The sequence below is a fragment of the Podarcis melisellensis genome (assembly GCF_964234715.1).
Source record: "Podarcis melisellensis genome assembly, chromosome: 2".
Taxonomy (NCBI): Eukaryota; Metazoa; Chordata; class Lepidosauria; order Squamata; family Lacertidae; genus Podarcis; species Podarcis melisellensis.
This window is the reverse complement of record NC_138529.1, coordinates 7,139,286-7,158,958: the sequence shown is the minus strand read 5'-3', so window position 1 is coordinate 7,158,958 and position 19,673 is coordinate 7,139,286. Positions and strand designations below refer to the sequence as shown.

At 42.6% G+C, this 19,673-nt stretch overlaps 1 protein-coding gene and 1 long non-coding RNA gene across 2 annotated transcripts; one reads left to right on the top strand and one right to left on the bottom strand.

Moving 5' to 3' along the window:
- Positions 1 to 96: 96 nt before the first annotated feature.
- PTGES3 (prostaglandin E synthase 3) lies at positions 97 to 16,515 on the top strand. Its single transcript, XM_081900782.1, has 8 exons — positions 97 to 272; positions 9,720 to 9,833; positions 9,942 to 10,011; positions 11,305 to 11,403; positions 12,241 to 12,330; positions 12,500 to 12,562; positions 13,785 to 13,809; positions 15,332 to 16,515. Coding segments are annotated over exons 1-8 (483 nt in total). The 5' UTR covers positions 97 to 270; the 3' UTR covers positions 15,352 to 16,515.
- On the bottom strand, positions 16,420 to 18,297 carry LOC309364071. The gene is made up of 2 exons (XR_014165719.1): positions 17,447 to 18,297; positions 16,420 to 17,346 (listed from the first exon to the last, which is right to left on the bottom strand). It is a non-coding gene; the product is annotated as an uncharacterized lncRNA (long non-coding RNA).
- Positions 18,298 to 19,673: the final 1,376 nt, after the last annotated feature.

Below are 19,673 nucleotides of genomic sequence, written 5' to 3'. Positions count from 1 at the left end.
GGAGGAGGTGAGGGGGGGGGAATAGAGAGAGAGGAGAGGGAGAGCGCGAGAGCGCGCGCGCGCAGTGCTTTGTGGGTAACAGGCCTGAGCCTTTGAGCCCTGAGAAGGAGTCCCGGCCGCCGCCGCCGCCGCCGCCACAGCCGCCTCCTCACCTCCGCCCGAGGGTCTTCCCACCCCGACGCCGCTGGTTTCTGGCCGAGCCCTTCGGAGAGACGGAGAGGAGGAAGAGGACACGCGCTGCCGCCGCCGTCGCCGCCAACGCCGTCCGCCATGTGAGTGAGTGAGGCGGGGCGGGCTGAGCTAATCTGTTGCTGGGCCGGAGGAGGGTCGGCAGGGATTGGGGTCAGGTCGAGGCAGATCAGCCGCGACGGAGCTAAAGGGAGGAAAGACGGCATTTCTCTCCCGCTCCCCTTCGATGGAGCGGGGCCAGGAAGCAGACGCGGGGCTTAACCTGCGCCAGGGCTCAGCCCACGCCTCTCGGCGCCCTTCCGGAGCAAGAGCTGAGGGGGAAAGCGCCCCTGAGCAGGTGCAGAGTGCGCTCGCCTCGCCGCCACGCTTCGCGCAGGAAGCTTCCCAGGGTCACGAGGGCGGCCGTTCATTTTGTACTCTGCACGTTTCCCCGTAGAAATGAAGCGCTGCCCAGGCGTCCCCTGGCGGGCCCGGCGCTGGGAAGGTGGGGAAATGGGTCGTTATTGTGCGGCATCCGGAATTAGGAGGCGGAAGCATGTGCGAGGCAATGCCGGGAGGAAAATGGATGCTCGTTCAGGGGTCGGGGTTGGAGCTAGAAGTTGACTTCTTTCATTTTTGGAAGGGCTATGAGGTGGCTTTTTTTTTTTGTTTAGGTGCTAGGAGCATAGCTGTCAACTTTTCTCTTTTTTTTAAGGGAAATCCTATTCGGAATAAGGGAATTTCCCTTTAAGAAAGGGAAACGTTGACAGCTATGGCTAGGAGAGGCAAGGGCGTAAAGGAAGTTAGGCAGCAAGATTTGAGAGGGAAAGAAATAGCACATCATGTGAGACCCGGAGCTGGATGCAGTGGGTTATGGGCTCTGGGACATAATGCATGTGGTTAGGGCTGGAATGTTGTAATATGACTCGCTTAACCCTGTACGCTAAAGAAGATAGCCGTCCTTGGGGATGCCTGGCTCATTGGGGAATAGGCATAGGAAGAGGGCAGGCAGGGCTTGGGAAGGGAAGTAAAGCTGGCATAAATAATGGGACTGTAACATACCTAGCGAGATGTTTCACCGGAGGAATAGTGGAAATGAGACGTGTGTGGGCAAATCGTTTGCAACTGTTCCATTGCAAAGAGAGAGAGAGCTGAGATTGTACAGCCACATGAGTAAAAGGCAGAAGAAGTGCTTTTGCAGGCAGTAATATGCTACATCTGTAACTTTAAAAAAGATAACTTGTAGTGTTGATTATCTTATAGTAACTTTTGAACCCTCTGAGTTTGGGACCTTGTGTCTTTTCCAGGGCTGTCTGATGTCGAGAGGCATGCAGAGGGCTTACACATGCACTGTGCCCTAACCACCTCAAGCAAGAATAATTTCTGTTCTGTTAGGGCAAAGTCATAAACACCTGTTATTTCCAATCAGGCTTACTAATGCCTATTTTCCTTCTCTTTCTAAAAATGGAGGGTACTACTGACCTTGCTAGGTGCTCTCCAGCTTTGAGGATATCTTTTTTTTTAAAGATATGGAATGACAAGCTTTGTTCCAGTATGGAGAGTGGTCTCCTGTTGGGCATAGAGAAGCTGCCTCCACTTGCAATCTCATCTCATTGTGGTTTGGGAAGAGCTACTGCCTTGTTTTAATTATGATTACCTAGCATCGTTACCTACGAAGGTTCAGAGATGTCCTGTTGTGCTTCTCATGTAATACCCCATGGATTAGTTGAATTTGTGCCCCTGACCCACAGATCCTTGTATAGTGTGCAAAATATAGTATGATTGCATCTTGCATACTGGTGCATTTTCAACTATACATGGTTGAAAGTCAGCCAGTTGAAATGCAGCAAATTACATGCAAGGCAGAGTGGTTAAAAGTTCCTTTGGCAATGAATTTTCCAGGTGGTTTTGGGTATGTGTTTTTGCTTACATGTGCCATCCCTGGAATGTAAGCCCCGTGCAAGCCACACTTGTACTGTAAAACCTTGATTGATTGTGCGAATGTTTCTGTACACAACTATAGACCAGATTGTTGGTGGGTAGTTCAGACAGTGAAGATTAGAAGGCAGAGGGGTCAAACCAAAAGGCTTGAGAAACACTATTCTAGGTAAAATGAATTGCAAATGAAAGATGAAGAAACAGGTAAAACATGTTGCCTGAAAGCTTGTTAATGAAATAAAATGTTATTTGATATGCAAACACTTGCACTTATCACTCCACTCAACAGTCTTGCAACAACAAAAAGTGGATCTGGAGGAAGGAAGGAACTGAGACATTTTGCCTGTGCTCATTATTGGTACCATGACCAAATTGCTTCTACAGTGGTGCCTCGCAAGACGAAAAGAATCCGTTCCGCGAGTCTCTTCGTCTTGCGGTTTTTTCGTCTTGCGAAGCAAGCCCATTAGCGGATTAGCGCTATTAGCGGCTTAGTGGATCAGCTGATTAGCGGTTTAGCGGATCAGCTGATAAGCAGCTTAGCGGCTTGGGAAAAGGGGGGGAGGAAAAAACGGCTTGGGAAAGGGGGGGGAGGAAAAAAAACCTGCAGGAACTCGCAAGACATTTTCGTCTTGCGAAGCAAGCCCATAGGAAATTTGTTTTGCGAAGCACCTCCAAAACGGAAAACCCTTTCGTCTAGCGGGTTTTCCGTCTTGCGAGGCATTCGTCTTGCGGGGCACCACTGTAATTTTGTCTTGAGTGAAGAAGTTAAAGTGGTCTAGAAGGAAGACAGGCTCTAATGACTGGTGAAATGGCCTTGCTAACAGTGCCTCAGTTCAGAGCTAATGACAAATAATAGACAAATTTTTGCCAGAACCTTGGGCCTGTCCAAACATGTTCCTAGTTTGGCCAAGCTATAGTTTGCTGCAAAATCTGAAATGTGCAAACTGTGTTTTGCTTCCAAATCAGTATTGTAAGCCCACTTCAAACTCTAGTTTTCAGTTCCAGTATTTAGCCAAATAATGCCTTTTGCAAGCAGTCATTTGCAGGATACATATATACCTGAAAACAATGGTTTTCATCCAAGGGAGCAAGGATGGAAATTAAAGCATTTAGGAAGGCATATGCATACTTGAGGCTCAGATTGAAATGCCCAAACCATGGTCTTATGTAAGAATTGAGTCATTGTCGCCAGAGAATGCCCATGCAAGTCTTTAGACAAACTTGTTCAGCCATTGTCGAGCAGTATGTCATTATGCATCCAGAAAAGTAGGCTTTGTTTTTTTAACTTTACTGAAGCTATAGTTGTAATATAGAATTGCAGCAGTTATTCCTCCTCCCACTTTCTCTATATTACTAAACAGCCCCTCTAAAGGTAAGTCAACCTCCTACATAGTTGATGCTGATTGAAATCGCCAACATGTTCATGTAGGACTTGGATCCAGAGTCCTTAATTGAAAGCAAATGAAGCAATTAGCTGTGTTGACAGAAATACTTACGTTGAGAGACACTATGAGAATGGGATGCTCTTAGCAGGCATGCATCTATTTGTCACTTTAAATACACTGGTTATGGGTCCACAAACAGTCGCCCCCCAAATACCGGTAACTGCTTAAGCAGTCTGGAAATGGAATGGTAGAAAGGAATATAGCCTCTAGTTCCCTAACATTGATTCAGTTTAAATGTTACCCATGGTTCTGTTCAAGTGAAACATGCATCTTCCTTCCCCCTCTTTTGATCTATTATAATATCTGTCAGGTAGGATCAGAATAGACATTAAAAAGCAAAATGAAATGGTTCTTCTGTGTAAAGGAACCGGAGTGGCAAATAAGGCAAGTGAGAACATGTGTATACAAAAGGAACTTCCATCACATTGTAGTGTGACCAATTTTCAGTACATATGGCAGTAAGGGGCAGGTCTGAGTGCTTTTAAGTTCTAAAGAATAAAATTAACTGACAGTGGTCAATGAAGCTATGGGGAAGAAGGAAACTGCTTCTCTCCCTCAAAGAGTAGAGTGTATTCTGCACTGCAATGCTGTCATTGTGTAAAACCATTTCAATTTGTCCTATACTGTATAAGTGAATAACTGCCATTTACTATTGTGTAAAAAAACCCAAAGCAATACATTTGGAGCCATGGTTGTGGTGAAGGAAAAACCTGTCTCTACTGCTGACATTGGATAGCCCAACCTCCACTAAGTGGGACCAAGTGGGGAGAGATAGAACAGGTCTGTGTATGCAGAGCACACACTTGTCTTATATCTCATAAGAAATCCTTGCTATAGTATATAGACACTCTCTGCCCATCATTATTGACATTTTGCTTGCTCTGAAGAGCTGCCAAGAGGTTGCTTGGGAAGGAACTGTTCTTCTACAGCAGAAAAAAAAATCATCCACAAACCCTGATTTACTAGTACTATGCTGTTTCCCTTTGCTTCTTGAAAGTAATGAATATTCCTAGCAACTTCAAGGGTAGAAAACAGCCAGCACAAGAAAGTAGTGGGACAGGCAGTTTTAAATGCAACAAGGGCTGAGATGAGGCTTCAGCTCTTAGCAACAGAAGCACATTCAGGTAAGTATCTGTTACCCCTAGTAAATGATACACAACAGGCTTTGTTGAGTGGGTGGGAATGAAGCTGCAATGTGGCTACATAATACTCAGTGTTTTGTGATATGATGTGCAATCAAGGTATCAAAAGTGTGTGTGTTTGTGTGAGGGGGGAGTGTGCATGGAGTCCTATGGGTTTAAGCACAAATTTAGTGATGCATGTGTGAACTGAGATATGGTGTACATTAGTGGTTCCCCATTGGTGGGTTGCAGACCCCAGGGTGCCCATGTAACCCACCCAAGGTGTCCGTGGCACCAATCACATAACAAAAACTACCATAGAGATAACAAAATTTTCAAGTAGGGAGGGGGCCTGTGTCTTGGCTTTTGAAAATGGGGTCTACAGTACTCATCTTATTGAGAAACACTGGTGTACATGATTGTGTGATTGAGGAAATTGAGAACATAGGAAACTGCCTCATATTGAGACAGACTACTGATCAATCTATTTCAGTATTGTTTTACTGGCTGGCAGTGGTCTTGTAGGATTTTCGGCAGAGTCATTCCTAGCCCTGTCTAAAGATGCCAGAAATTGAATCTTGGTCCTTTGCACACAAAAGTTATGTGCTCTACCATTCAGTTTGGCCCTATCTGTTGTAGTTGGAACTTATGTGGGATGTGTGGCTGTGCATGTAAATGAGGAGAGATATGTGGACTTCAGAGTGTACATGATATGTAAGGCTTTAGTAGTAATCATATTTAAAATGTAGTAGGATGCAAGCCAATTCTCCACCCACCTGAGGTTTATTTGCAGGTTATCCCCTGTCTTCTGTAACTTGTTTTTATTAAAGTGTGTTGTTTGTCTGAGCCCCTCTGGGTGGAGCAACTTATAATTGCACTCAAAGTGAACTTACCCTAAATCAAGATTTATTTTATGGTTTGTTTTATCTTAAAGGTTCCAGACCAAATATATAAAATTCTTGTAAACCATGCTTAGTTTGGGGCTTTGTTTGATCTTGCTAAATCTAGAGCAGATACAAAGAACTGAAAGCAAAATCTCAATGTTGCCAACAGATCATACCTTTTAAGTATAGAGGGCACAAGCCAAAAACATTGCTTTGTAGAGCACTGGGTGTTGAGTCTGAATCAAAGAACTACTCAGTACGGCACATCAGTGCTGCTGCTGAGATCTGCACAATATCTGCAGTTGACTAGAACTACACTTGCATCTAGCAACAACATCTGTATGTTTAAGCAACATTTGAGGAGTGAGCATGTAGGGGATCTGCTGGTCCCAGCCAATGTATGCCTCCCCAAACATCTTATGTTGAATGAGAAGTTCTGAAGGAGACGTCTAACAGTGCTGAAAAGCCTCCATGCAGTTTTAAAACCTGAAAACGCAGGGTTCCAGATTGCACATATGCTTATGTGTTCAGATGATCTAAAAAGAGAGCAAAAGCTTATTTAGTCAAATAACATACTGTGTGAATAACATCCTTTTGATATTACAAGCCCCTGAATCACGTTGAGTCCAGTTTGTACTTTAAAATGCCTTTGAGTATCTTTAATAATAGCCAAATACAGATGTGTTAGAAAATGGGGTTAATAGCTAATAGAGCCCATTATCTCTGGAGTTGAACTGGTGTTCTTTTCCATCTAAAAGTTCCAGGCCCCCTTGTATTCAGAACACACTGCAATAAGCAGTTCTGGAAAGGAGACACTTGGGAGATTATTGAGGACCATCAGAGTAAAATAAAAAGCTGTACAGTGGTACCTTGGTACTCAAACGGCTTTGCTCCTGAACAAATCAGCTCCCGACTGCCGCCAACCCAGAAATGAGTGTTCCGGTTTGCAAATGTTTTTCGGAAGCTGAACATCCGACGCGGCTTCCAATTGAGTGCAGGAAAGCTCCTGCAGCCAATCAGAAGCTGTGCCTTGGTTTTCGAACTGTTTCAGGAGTCGAACAAACTCCCAAAATGGATTAAGTTCGAAAACCAAGGTACCACTGTATTTTAATCAGAGCATTTGGGACTAGGTACAGTGCACAGATGTGTTGAAAATCCATTCAAAGAGGAAGTAATGGTGCAAGTATATATGTAGCTTTTTGGATAACTTACTGGTTTGATTGCAGTAGCTAGTCTGTCATGCTAGCTTTGCTTTCGTTTATGTCAAGACCATGGCAACAAAAGTTGACTGTTCTGTGGCCTCAACACACAGCATTCTGTTCATCAGAACTTGTTAGTCTGTTACAAATTTGAAGTTTTATATTTCTACTTCCAATTCTAGGATGTTCAAAATATGTGGTACCACATTGTGCCCTGGTTCTTAGACTTATGAGCATTTTGGGAGTTGGTTTTGACATTCTCAGGCTTTTATCCATTAAAGTACAGTGGTACCTCAGGTTAAGTACTTAATTCATTCCGCAGGTCCGTTCTTAACCTGAAACAGTTCTTAACCTGATGCACCACTTTAGCTAATGGGGCCTCCCGCTGCCGCTGCGCCGCCGGAGCACGATTTCTGTTCTCATCCTGAAGCAAAGTTCTTAACCTGAAGCACTATTTCTGGGTTAGTGGCATCTGTAACCTGAAGCGTATATAACCCGAGGTACCACTGTAATGGCACAAGCGGAATGACTTCTGCTCATGCAACAGAACACCCACTCCCTCTCGTACCCCTGTGTGCCCATCAGATTTGTTTTGAGGGGATTTGTTTTGCCCCTCCAGAGCAAATTGGGGTGGGGTTACGGGGGAGGAGAGGAAGAAGAAATTCCAGTCCATGAGTGAATGTCATTTTGCTTGAGCAGTGATTGTTGGATTAAACCCTGTGTCTTAACAGTTTATGGTAGTCTTACTGTAGCAGCCTTTTTAAGGAATGTTACCAATATGTGAATGACAGTGGCAGCATGATCATGGAGATCCTAGTTCTTATAGTCATTGGCTCCATTTGAGTTCTGTCATGCTGTAAACTCAACAACATTATCTCATGAAGGCCTAAATTTGTATAAATTGGGCTTATGATTGCATGTATTTTTTTAATTAGGAAACTCGTCATGACTGACAAGATTAACAAGGATTAAAATATATTCAACTGAAATAAGATTTATAATATCAGGAAGCAGTTCCCAACCTATGGGTCCCCAGATGTTGTTGGAATACAACCCTCATCATCCCTGAGCTCTGGCCTTGCTAGCTAGGGGTGATGGGAGTTGTAGTTCAACAACATCTGGGAACCCACAGGTTGAGAAAGGCATGCAATCTTGTAGTTTAGAGACCAGCAAAGGGAGGGGGGAGGCTACATGGTGTTTTCCACTTGATACAAAGTAATCTGACATACTTACGGTGGTTCCTGACCACTTGGAACTTATTGGCAATACTTAGTTTCATAAGGATGGTAATAGCAAAAAAACCCTAGAAATTGGGATGCAAATCGAGTATTAGAGATACAGCAGTTGGAAAATAATTTGTATGAATAAACAAAGTGGTTACATTCTTCTGTAAACTTTGAAATTATATGGAGAAATGAACTAGAGTCAGTGTGGTGTAACAATTAGGCTGGGCTATGCCCTGGGAGACCAGAATTTGAATCTGCACTCAGCCATGAAGCTCCCTGACTTCCCTTGTGCCAGACACTGTCTCTCAGCCTAACCTACTTCACAGGCTTGTTGTGATGATAGCATGGGGAGAGGAGAACCATGTACATCACCCTGAGCTCCTTGGAAGAAAAGGTGGGAGAAATAAATGCATTATTGAAGGCCAGCTGTAAAAACTGCTAGCATTCCTGAATGCATTCTCTTTTTCTATTTCAATTTTTTACCTGATAGAATTATGTTTATTTTGCTGTCCAGCTTAAACACATGAGGCTGACACTTTTGACAAGATGGAAATAACTAAAAATATTCACATTCTAATTTGCTCACCATATTTGGGGGACCTAAACTATGGGTGGGGAGAAGCCCATAGGAGGACAGTGCAGAAGTCTCCTGTCTTTGTATTGTATCATCATGGCCACCATCTACCTAGTGCAGGGGGGAAATGCAGCCAGGTGTGGCATGGGTGTTGGCATTAAACTAGGAAATTCAAGAATTCTTCTTTGGTGTTGACAGCTTCAGTGCAAATTCTTGACTGAAAATGGAGTGGTGCCATAATGCATTGCCTTTTCTGAGAAACTGGATTATGAACATGTCAGTAGCTTGCTGCTGATTGTGTAGATCACAGTGCTACTGGTTTTCAAATAAGCATTCTTTATTTCTGCAATTTAATGGTGCATTTCAGCTCATGTTTTAGTTGATCAGTATTTCCTCTTTTGGTTCTTGTTCAGAAATTCAAAACTCTGATAGAATATTTCTCAGGTTAGAACACCAAAGGATTATATTGACTTGTCTGTGATAGAGCTTCTTCTGAAACATTTAGGTTTTTTTGGGGGGGGGGTAACATTCTTTGCTGCTGCAGGGATAGTTCATTTGAGCTTTTCTGTTTAAACATTAACTTTTCTTATTTCAATGCACTACTTGTGAATCTGCTTCCCTCTTTCTGAGGATTTCATAAAGACAATGAGCACCATATTTATGGTGCTGTTGCCTTCACATGTGTGATTGTGCAGCAACACCTTAGCACTAGACTAGAATTTAAAACGATGCGCATATTGCTCAGCTTCCTGACATACTGGAAAACCTGCTGAAATTAAAGCTACCAACAAAAGACATGTTCCTATCAAGTTTCTGTGTTTCAAGTCAAACACCTTGCTTGCAGTGAAAACCTGTTCATATCTAATCAGAAGTAAGTTCCATTAGGCTCAGTGAGACTTAATCCCATTGTGGGAGGGGCGGGCTCTGGACACCTGCATAAGACAAGTAACTGCTTGGCTGGGCGCCCAGGATTCTTCAGGTTCTTTGAATACTGTTGCAGTCTTGCTTTGCTGTAGATAGCGAAACTAGTAGCAAAAAAAGAGAAGCTCCTAGGAAAAGCTGCTAGTGTAACACGAGCATCATACTCATTAGAGTCATTTGTTGCTTTATGTCAAGTTGTTTGCTGTGTACATTTTTTCTCTAATACTCCAATTACCTTTCTAGGCAGCCTGCTTCTGCGAAGTGGTATGACCGAAGGGACTACGTCTTTATTGAATTTTGTGTTGAAGACAGTAAAGATGTTAATGTAAATTTTGAGAAATCCAAACTTTCGTTCAGGTAAGCAAAACACCCAAAAGTTGACCATGAACAGAGATCACATGCATGTGTTTCAACTGGATCCTGTTCTCGAGACAGTGTTAATATTTGTTTCTCATTTTCCTACAGTTGTCTTGGAGGAAACGATAACTTCAAGCATTTAAATGAAATTGATCTTTATAATTCAATTGATCCAAATGTAAGTTGCTTTCATATATCTATGGCATGCTTAATTTTAGGGTGTAAAAAACCACAGGACTTCACTTTGTTAGTATACCTATAAATATAACCTGTAAATAGGTGGTGGTGACTCTTGCTGCCGTTTAGTGTGCAGTTTGATTACAATGAAATAGTTAAAATATTGTACTCAGTGTTTGAAACTCCCATTGTTCTAGGCACATTTTGTGATGGGATTTCATTAAGGCGAGCAGTTTCTAATTAAAACTGCAGAGTAGAAGGAAAGGTGGACCTTTTTCTGCTTCCCCACTTTCAGATATTATCTGAGGATTGGAGAAGAAACCCTCTTGGGGGGGGGTTAGGGAGGGGAAGGACTAGACGATGTGAAAAATGAACATAATATTTTAGCTGCAGTTCATTCATTTTCAGCTTTGTATTCTTCTTATAAAAAAGCGTGCCTAGACATTCCATTGTTGCGCCCATAACATAGGTTTAAGGTGCCTCCTAGCTTTCATATCTCAGTTTCTAACACTGATTGTACTGAATCCTGTAAAAGCATGTAGCCTCCTGGGAAAACTAAAGGTGATGTAACGTTTGATCGTGTTGCACCTAGTAGACAAATTACCAACTTAATTAAGTTATTATTGATTCCTCTAATTCTTCGATTACATATGTATGTGTTACTAAGTTCTCAAAAAGAATTGGTAACTACCATTAGGGAGTAGAGCATGAAGCTCTGTTTCTGTCCATTGCTGCTCAGCTTCCATTGCTCTCAGTCTTCAAGGCATTTAATTGCATCATTACACATGGCTCAGAGTCTTCCCTCTGCCTGCTTTGCCTAATTACTTTTGGAGGAAACTGCAGTGGAAGCATGATGGCAAAGCTTACACAATACTTGAGATTTTATGGTCATTTAATATGTGATATTATGCTTTGATCTTTGAGGATAGGGGTGCTTGACAAATGTGGGGTGGTTAACTCCAACCATTTTGACTACTGACACATGTTAGTAGTCAAAATGCAAGTAGAGGCAGGTAAGACAAATTGCCACTGTAGTAACTGCAAGCTCCCTCATGCCAGTGAAGTCTAGTTCTCATAAACATTATGATGAACCTGTTTCTCAATTGTACCATTTCTGTAGCTTCCCAAAATATTCAGCCTACCAAGAAAGCTGAGATTTCAGCAAGAAGGCTAATGCAGCTTTTTGAGTGTTTTCTTAATATGAAGGAACACAGTTGTGTGAGGCCTCATCTGTAGCCTTGTGTAAGAATTAGGCACATGCTTACTATGTTAAAGGAACTTCTTTTCTTTTCAGGAATCCAAGCATAAAAGAACAGACAGGTCTGTCTTATGTTGTTTACGAAAAGGAGAATCTGGCCAGTCGTGGCCACGATTAACGAAAGAGAGGGCAAAGGTAAATCTTTATTGATGACAGTACTCTAACCTCAATATGGTGTATCTCAAGTTTTTTAATGTGCCCCTGTTCTAAATGTACTTTCTGAGGGCTCCAGCCTAGGACTATTCATTCTCCATTTGAACATACAGAGATTCTCACAGGCAGTTACAATGCACACTAAGACCTACTTTGTATAAGTTCTGTGGTTTTGCGGCATTTATTTTACATTAGACAGGGAAGAATAGGTTATCTCTGAAGATCTCTCTCTCGTGTACCCAGAAACATTCAAAGTATAGTAGCAGACCACCTGGCTGCTGTTCCTCAGATCAGGTTAGAATGAAGTGAGCTCTTGCCTCCACTGATTTATTTGGGATTGGTGAAGATACTCTGCTGAGAGATTGCCCAGTTCCTGGCTGGTTATGAATGCTCTCATTCTGTGTATAATGCCCCAGAAACTTTGTGCCCTGTTCTAGAGTCTGAAAGCCTAGCCTATAAACAAATAACTAAAATTATGATTTGCAAGTCAAATTATCTTGACTTTTTTGTGTAATCATCCAGGAGTCATATTTTGAAACCATTAGACTTATTATTAATTCATTAAATTTGTATACCACCCTATACCCGCAAGTCTCAGGGTGCTTCACAACATAAAATCACAATATAAAATCACAAAATACATAATAAAAAATAAAATTATAACCCCTGCAAGTAGAGGGTTAACTTGTAGAACAAAGTTAAGTAGAACAAAAGTCAGAAGAAATGTGTTACTTCAATTGAGAGCTCTTAAAACTCCTATAGACTCCATCCCATCGCTATTTGCCTAACTTGCCTGTGACCTTATTTCTGTATCCACAGCTCAATTGGCTCAGTGTGGACTTTAACAACTGGAAAGACTGGGAAGATGATTCTGACGAAGATTTGTCCAATTTTGATCGCTTTTCTGAAGTAAGCAGAACATTCTGCAGTTGATGACATAGCTTAAATTATTGGGCATTGATCTTGATCTCACTGAAGTTTTGATAGTTATTTTGGCTCCTTTTCATATATACTATTTTTACTTGCTTGATCAAAACAAAAAACACGACTTTACTTAATACTCCCTTGCGTCATTTAGATGATGAACAACATGGGTGGTGATGAAGATGTAGATTTGCCAGAAGTAGATGGAGCAGACGATGTGAGTAGCTTCCCTGTGATTGGAACTTTTGGTCTCCTGCTTGAGGCTGATGTCAATACTTGATGTATATTGACATTTGTATAGTGTCACTGTTTGGAAACTCTGCGTAGTATTCAATGATGTGCTTCTGCTAATGGAAGGACTTTCTGCCGCACACCAGAATTTCCCTTACCCACAGCTTCCTAAATTTGCCTGGGGAAGGGGTGTCCTGCAAACCTCCAGAGCAAATTTGGGTAGGTCATGTTTTGCACAAATACTGCCCCTTTTTTTTGAAACTTGAGAGTAGAGCTGGGCAGTATACCAATATATTGTCCAAAACAGGTTTAAAAGTCCATATTGTGATATCTGTTCCATAATTTTTGAACTGGTAATATATTGCGAATTGTGTGTGCATGTGTGCCCATGTTTGCACACACTATGCAAAAATCATGATGGGGGAAACTGTGAAGCCAGCCAATGTCTCAACATAGCTCCATCCTTATTTCAGACATCGTGATAATATCAGTATATTGTGGTCTTTAGCTGGTAATACGTTGCAGTGTTGAAAACCAGGCATCGCCCATCCTTACTTGAGAGTTTATTCCTGTATCCAAACTCTACTTAATATGCTCATTTGGTAGGAGACTTATCTGCGTCTAAAATGTGATATGCAGAGTTGCATATAAACATTGAGTCCAAATTTTCTTGGTGCTAATGTATAAAGTAGGCTTAACTCCATATCAAAATATATCTAATCCTTGTTCTCAGGATCAGCGACGGAGGAAGCCGCTTGAGCACCTGGGGCGGCACCCTCAGGGGTGGGGTGAGCTGCTCATGGGGGCGGGGCTCACCGTGGGGCCTCCAGAGTCTGCCTGCCTGCCTGCCTCCTCCCACTCAGCTGCCCTACAGCTGGAGGGGGGGGGGAGGCAGCAGGCGGACTGTTTTGGGCAGCGCAGAGTCTGCATGCACCCAAGCCACGACGTCTCTCCCAGGAGAAACGCATGGCTCGGGCACACTGCAGGCCCCATGGTGAGTGCCACCCGGCATTTTGTCACCCTCAGTGGTGATATCCTGGGTCACTCGTACCCACCGCACCCCCCTTCCTCCACCCCTGCTCAGCATAATAATTCCAGATATGTAGATACTTGCCTGTAGAGGTCGGCAAAGTAATTTTGCAAATATTGTGCTATGGCTTGCTTTCGTAGCTGGCTTTAATTGCTAATCTTCTGTGCTTCTGTCCTAGGATTCACCAGACAGCGATGATGAAAGTAAGTTGACTCTTGTTCTGTGTTTACTTACCATATACATCCAAAAGAGTTAGAGAAAACTCTTGGCACTTCTCGTGAATATTTACTAAGTTGTGCCTCCCATACCTCATTAACATTTGCCTGACAAAGATTGCCTACTATCCTGCTCTGCTACTTGGGTGGTGGAGAATGGAAGAATATTCTCCCTCAAGGTGACTTTACCCTGGGAAAAACTTGCTTTGCACTTGCATCCAAAGAGGGTGGGGTGGAAAAGCTCTTGATGGATGGCAGGGCATAGATTGAACTATTCTACCTACACTCTTGTTTCTAGAGTGGAGCTGGTCATGTTAAATTCTGTATTAGTAATTGAAGGGCTTTCTTCTGCATTCTTGTAACTCATGCGTGACTGGGCACACAGGAGAAGTACCTACATAATTTTATTTGTATGCCACCTTTCCGCAGTTCAGACCATGCTCAAGCTGGCTTACAAAATGAAGAAAATACTTAACTACAACTTAAAGTAGTCGAAACCAATAAATTTAAGCACAACAAAATCTAAAACGAAAGACCAACATTCCCCCCCCCCAAAAAAAAAATACCACACCCCAAGAGTCTGTTCAGCAGCCTCAGCTTTTGTGGCTGCAATCAATCAGGGCCCCGCCCTCCCAGGCCAGGTGGAAAAAGACCTGCAAGGCAGGCAGCAGGTCTTCCAGGACTTAAAGCCAAGATGCTAACTTGCTCCCAGATCTCCAGCATCAAGATGGAAGAGAAACTGTAAACATGTTTAAGTTTACCACTGCAGTCCTTAAGGCATGCTTCTGTGAATGCACAATCTCCACTTCATTTTTCCCTATGATTACAACCATTATGAATTTTTCATATACACTATACTCTCAAGGTGCTGCGAGTTGCAGCTACCTAGAATAACTTGGTGTAAGAGGCATAAGAGAGTAATTTTTCAGAATTGGCCAGAATAATGGTTTGTAACACCACTCAAAGACTTTGTAAGCATTAACCTGGCTGTTTCGATGGCCTCTGCTTGGGTTCACAACAACACACTCCCCACCCCCACCCCCCCAAAAAATCTGGCAGGTAGGGAATACACATTTTTCATTTCCACTGTGATAGAGAAAATGTGTAAACAGTAGGAGAGGCTTTGGTTAGCTTACCCAGGCATCTGTGTGCTCAGGGGAGAGGCTGTGTACTGCTGGACATACTTCTTGCCAGAAGTAGTAGCATTGGGTACACGGCTCTGTGGGTATTGATGTATTTTTGTCACAGTAACTCTAGTGGGGCATATTACTCACATCTTTGGAGGTGGGACTGTTCTTCAAAATTGTTAAAGCTAACAGTAACTTAGTGCAGACTTCCTCAGCTGCTGTCCTCTCAGTATTTTGGACTACAACTCATCACTGACTATGGCGATGAGAGCCTGTAGCCCGAAACATGTAGAAGGCACCAGATGTTGGTGAAAGCTGTTTCAGTGCACTAATTCTAGTGCTGTTGCCATACAGTATTCAATGTTTGTTTTGTTTTGTTTCAGAAATGCCAGACCTGGAGTAAAGAGAACCTGCTATCTTTTGGGGGTTTAGGGAAAGAACTTCATCACAACATTTCATAATTGAGATAAGAATTCCTGAGTTGATAGCTCTAAAGGCAGAAAATGCATCCTTTAACTCATCTTCAACCTGTTTTAAGCAGCTTCATTGATGATTGGTGCGTACCATTGTTCAGGGCAGTCTTAAGCTACGTGAGGCAATAATGTTATGCATGAAAGGTTTTCCAGACTTCCAAAAACAAGACAAAAAAAGCCACACACAAACAATTGAGGTATAGGCAATCGAGAGAAAAACAGTTGCAATAAAAGGGTTTACAACGCCTCTTTGCCTCATCATCAAATGTAACAATGGGAAAACTCTCAATTTACATGAAGTGGTAAACATGTACTTTCCCCCTCACATTGTGGACAGCAGGTAACTTAGAACGTTTCAGATTTTATGCCTGGAACAGAACTGGCTGAAGCAATGTTTTAATTGGCTTTCAAAATTTAAACTGGTAACATGCTGTACCTCTTGGGGTGTCTTCAGGGTATGTTCCACTAATGTTTAATGCTCTTCACTTTGTTGTATTTAATCACTAGTTAGTGTTCAAGATATCCTAGCTAAAACTAGCAGTCCCTTTAAAACTTAAAATGGGTGAAGCCTGTACATTTGGTTGTTTGATCCTCAAAGCTCTTACATCTCAGTATGGAGGGGTTAGAGCCTGTACGTTGTTGCTTGTCAATCTGTACATTTAGACCAAATTGTATTTGCACTGTTGGTATGAAAGCGAGTGACAAAATGTTAATACACTATTGGATCTTCTTTTGGGGTTTTTTTTTTTTTGACCAGTTTATGATAAGCCTAAAAACCTCAATTTGTGTTCAAAGCAGTGGGGATTTTTTAATGTCTACATTATTTCTAATAAACTGTTGAAGACTCCATGGCTGTCAACTGTCTGGCTGGCTGTAACTTCATGTATTCTTACTATTTGTTGGAATGGAATACTTAATTTCTAGTTGGAATAAAAGTGTGGGACTATTTCATCTGTTTGAAGGAGGAAAATTGTAATATTCCCAGGCAAGTCTTTAAAAAAAAAAAGGATCTGTAAGTTGTGGGTACACTGACAGTTTTAAAAAAAATGTTGTGATTTGACTAAAATAAAAACAAGTTTGTCCTCCTTTAAAAACGGTGAGCTTCTGCATTTGACACTTGTTTTCTGCAATACTTTTTTAAAAAAGGGTTCTCAAGCTAAATATGTGTGACTGAGGTGGGACACTTGGAGTTTGATATAGGCTGTTAATACTGAAGAAACATTTTTTCCATGTATACTTCAGTTCCCCCAACTCTTAACATGCACTCCAAATGCACACAGTTCCACATCTTTTTTGACTTGCATTGAGGGTCCCCAGTGAGCTTGCATTTTTAGGAAGGTGTCGTATTAAGGAATTTGGGGGATTAAATTATTTGGATTTCATAGAAGTGCTGTCTTTCTCAACCAGACGTTTCCCTTTAATAGTATCAGATAGACATAACATGAACTTAGCCTTGCCACTGGTTTCCAACTTAGCAGCTGCTCTGAAACCATAAACATCTAAGTTAAGTCTTAAACAAAAGGCTGTTAAGAGACTATTGATCTAAGATGCAAACAAGCATTGGGGGGGGTCACTTGTTAGTGAAATGTAGTTTATGCCCTGAGGATAGGTCATCACCTTGTCCAGAATGTCCTTGTCTGCAGCCCCAGAGCAGAATGAGCTCCAAGAAGCTAACCTTGCTGATTCCCTTGCCAGAGGTAAACAAACTCCAACTTGTTGGGAGTCTTAAACCAAAATTAAGTCCCTCAAATGTGGGAATGAAGCAGAGAGAATATATCAGTACATCTGAATTGTTTCTTAAATTCAGAAGCATGTGATTCTGTTGGTGTTGGCTTATTATGCTATTTGTTGCAAACAGCTGTGCTGTATGACCACCTTGCATCTGATGTGCCTCCACTGAAGTCAGTCGCTGGAAGACTGAAAGCCTACTGCTCGCTTCGGCAGCACATATACTAAAACGATACAGAGAGGATTAGCATGGCCCCTGCGCAAGGATGACACGCAAAAGGATGGAAGACTGAAAGCCTAGTAGAGAATATTTGTGGGGAAGCAGGGTAGACAAAAAACAAAACGAGAGAAGGGAGGGCTGGGACAGATAGTTATGTAAAGAAGTGAGTGCTTAAGGAGTGTGTTAAGGAAAGGCCAGAAGAAGTTTAAAAATTAATATGCATTTCTGTGATTCTAAACCCCAAGGGGCTGCCAACTTGGGCAAGTGCCATGGTTACTGTGAAGTCCTTCACTGGCAGCTGGATAGGGGGGGCCAGACTGAGCTTTCTTTAAGAAAAAAGGTCTCTAGAATGTAAGTGGTGAAGCAAACCATACAGGTAACCTAATCAGTTTTGTGAAATGAACCATCTTGGTTGTTTCTGCCTATCAGTGTTAGAGCTACAATAAGTAGATCCCAAGCAATCCTTCTTTCTTATTTTCTAGTCCTTGGAATCTCTAGTTTCCCTTTTTTCCATATACACCAGGATGCATCTTTCCTGTGATGGGTTCATCTCAGATCAGGTATTCTCTAGAAGTTATTTTCTGCAAATAACCCACGCAATAAGTGTGGGTAGATGTTTGTCCCCTAAACGCCAATGCTCAGTTGGTAGAACATGAGACTCTTAATCTCATCATGGATTTGAGCCCCATATTGTGCAAAATATTCCTACATTGCAAGGAGCTGGACTAGATGACTCTTGTGGTCCGCTCCAATTCTACGATTATAAGATTTGGCTTGTAGTCTGCAGGAGCCAAAAGATCAGGCACTCATTAAGAATTCAGTGTATATTTAACTAACATATCTACTAATAAGGGACGTGGGTGGCACTGTGGGTTAAACCACTGAGCCTAGGACTTGCTGATCACAAGGTTGGCGGTTCGAATCCCCGCAACGGTGTGAACTCCCGTTGCTTGGTCCCTGCTCTTGCCAACCTAGCAGTTCGAAAGCACGTCAAAGTGCAAGCAGATAAATAGGTACCGCTCCGGTGGGAAGGTAAACGGCGTTTCCGTGCACTGCTCTGGTTTGCCAGAGTCATGCTGGCCACATGACTACGCAGGCTCCCTCCGCCAATAAAGCGAGATGAGCACCACAACCCCAGTCAGCCACGACTGGACCTAATTGTCAGGGGTTCCTTTACCTTTACCTTACAGTATGGCAATATAGGCTTTGGTTTAGGGTTGGCATTTGGGAAAACAGGGTTCTTGTGCCTTAAGACAAATTCAACACATTGAGCCATTTCTAGTATGGAAATACAATTATGGGAAAATCTTCACCATGGCTGTTCTCTTAATTTTGTATTATGCCTTGCCCCTCCCATGCAGCAGCCATTTTGTAACTGGCTCCCACTTGGTGAAAGGCAAACCATACCAAGACACTTGGTGGGATTGGATCTGCATACATCTAATAGTTTACATCAGAGTTGGTGTGTATTTTCCCATACTTTGAACTTAATAATGTAGTGTCTGAAGTTAAGAACGCAAGCATGTTGAGTCTGGGTGCAGCTTCTAATCTTGAAAGAGCTTCACAGCTAGGGCATCGCCTGGTGCTTCCTAGCATCTGTTAATCAAAATAATGCTGTTTGAACAATGGAACTGTATTTTTGTGGCTGATTATTGCAAATAGACTTAACTTCCATATGTTAAAAGGTAAAGGGACCCCTGACCATTAGGTCCAGTCGTGACCGACTCTGGGGTTGCAGCGCTCATCTCGCTTTATTGGCCAAGGGAGCCGGCGTACAGCTTCCGGGTCATGTGGCCAGCATGACTAAGCCACTTCTGGCGAACCAGAGCAGCGACGGAAACGCTGTTTACCTTCCCACCGAGCAGTACCTATTTACTAGCACTTTGAGGTGCTTTCGAACTGCTAGGTTGGCAGCAGCAGGGACAGAGCAACAGGAGCTCACCCCATCGTGGGGATTCGAACCGCCGACCTTCTGATCGGCAAGTCCTAGGCTCTGTGGTTTAACCCACAGCGCCACCCGCGCCCATATGTTATGAACCCATTAAAAGCCCTTTATCCTAGAAAGTGAATTCTGCTACTGAACTATGCACAAGACTTCATTGTGTTCTGCAACCAAGGAACTGGATATGGCAAATCACATTTAGCACTCTGGGAATATTTGCTTGATGTGAGGCATGGTTTGGGAACCTTTTTCAGAATCAGGCTGCATTGCCTCCTGGGCAATCTTCCCAGAGCATCATGCTAGTTGACCCGGGGTGGCGGAGCAGACAGAGGCACCCCATAAACCTACTTTCATACATACAC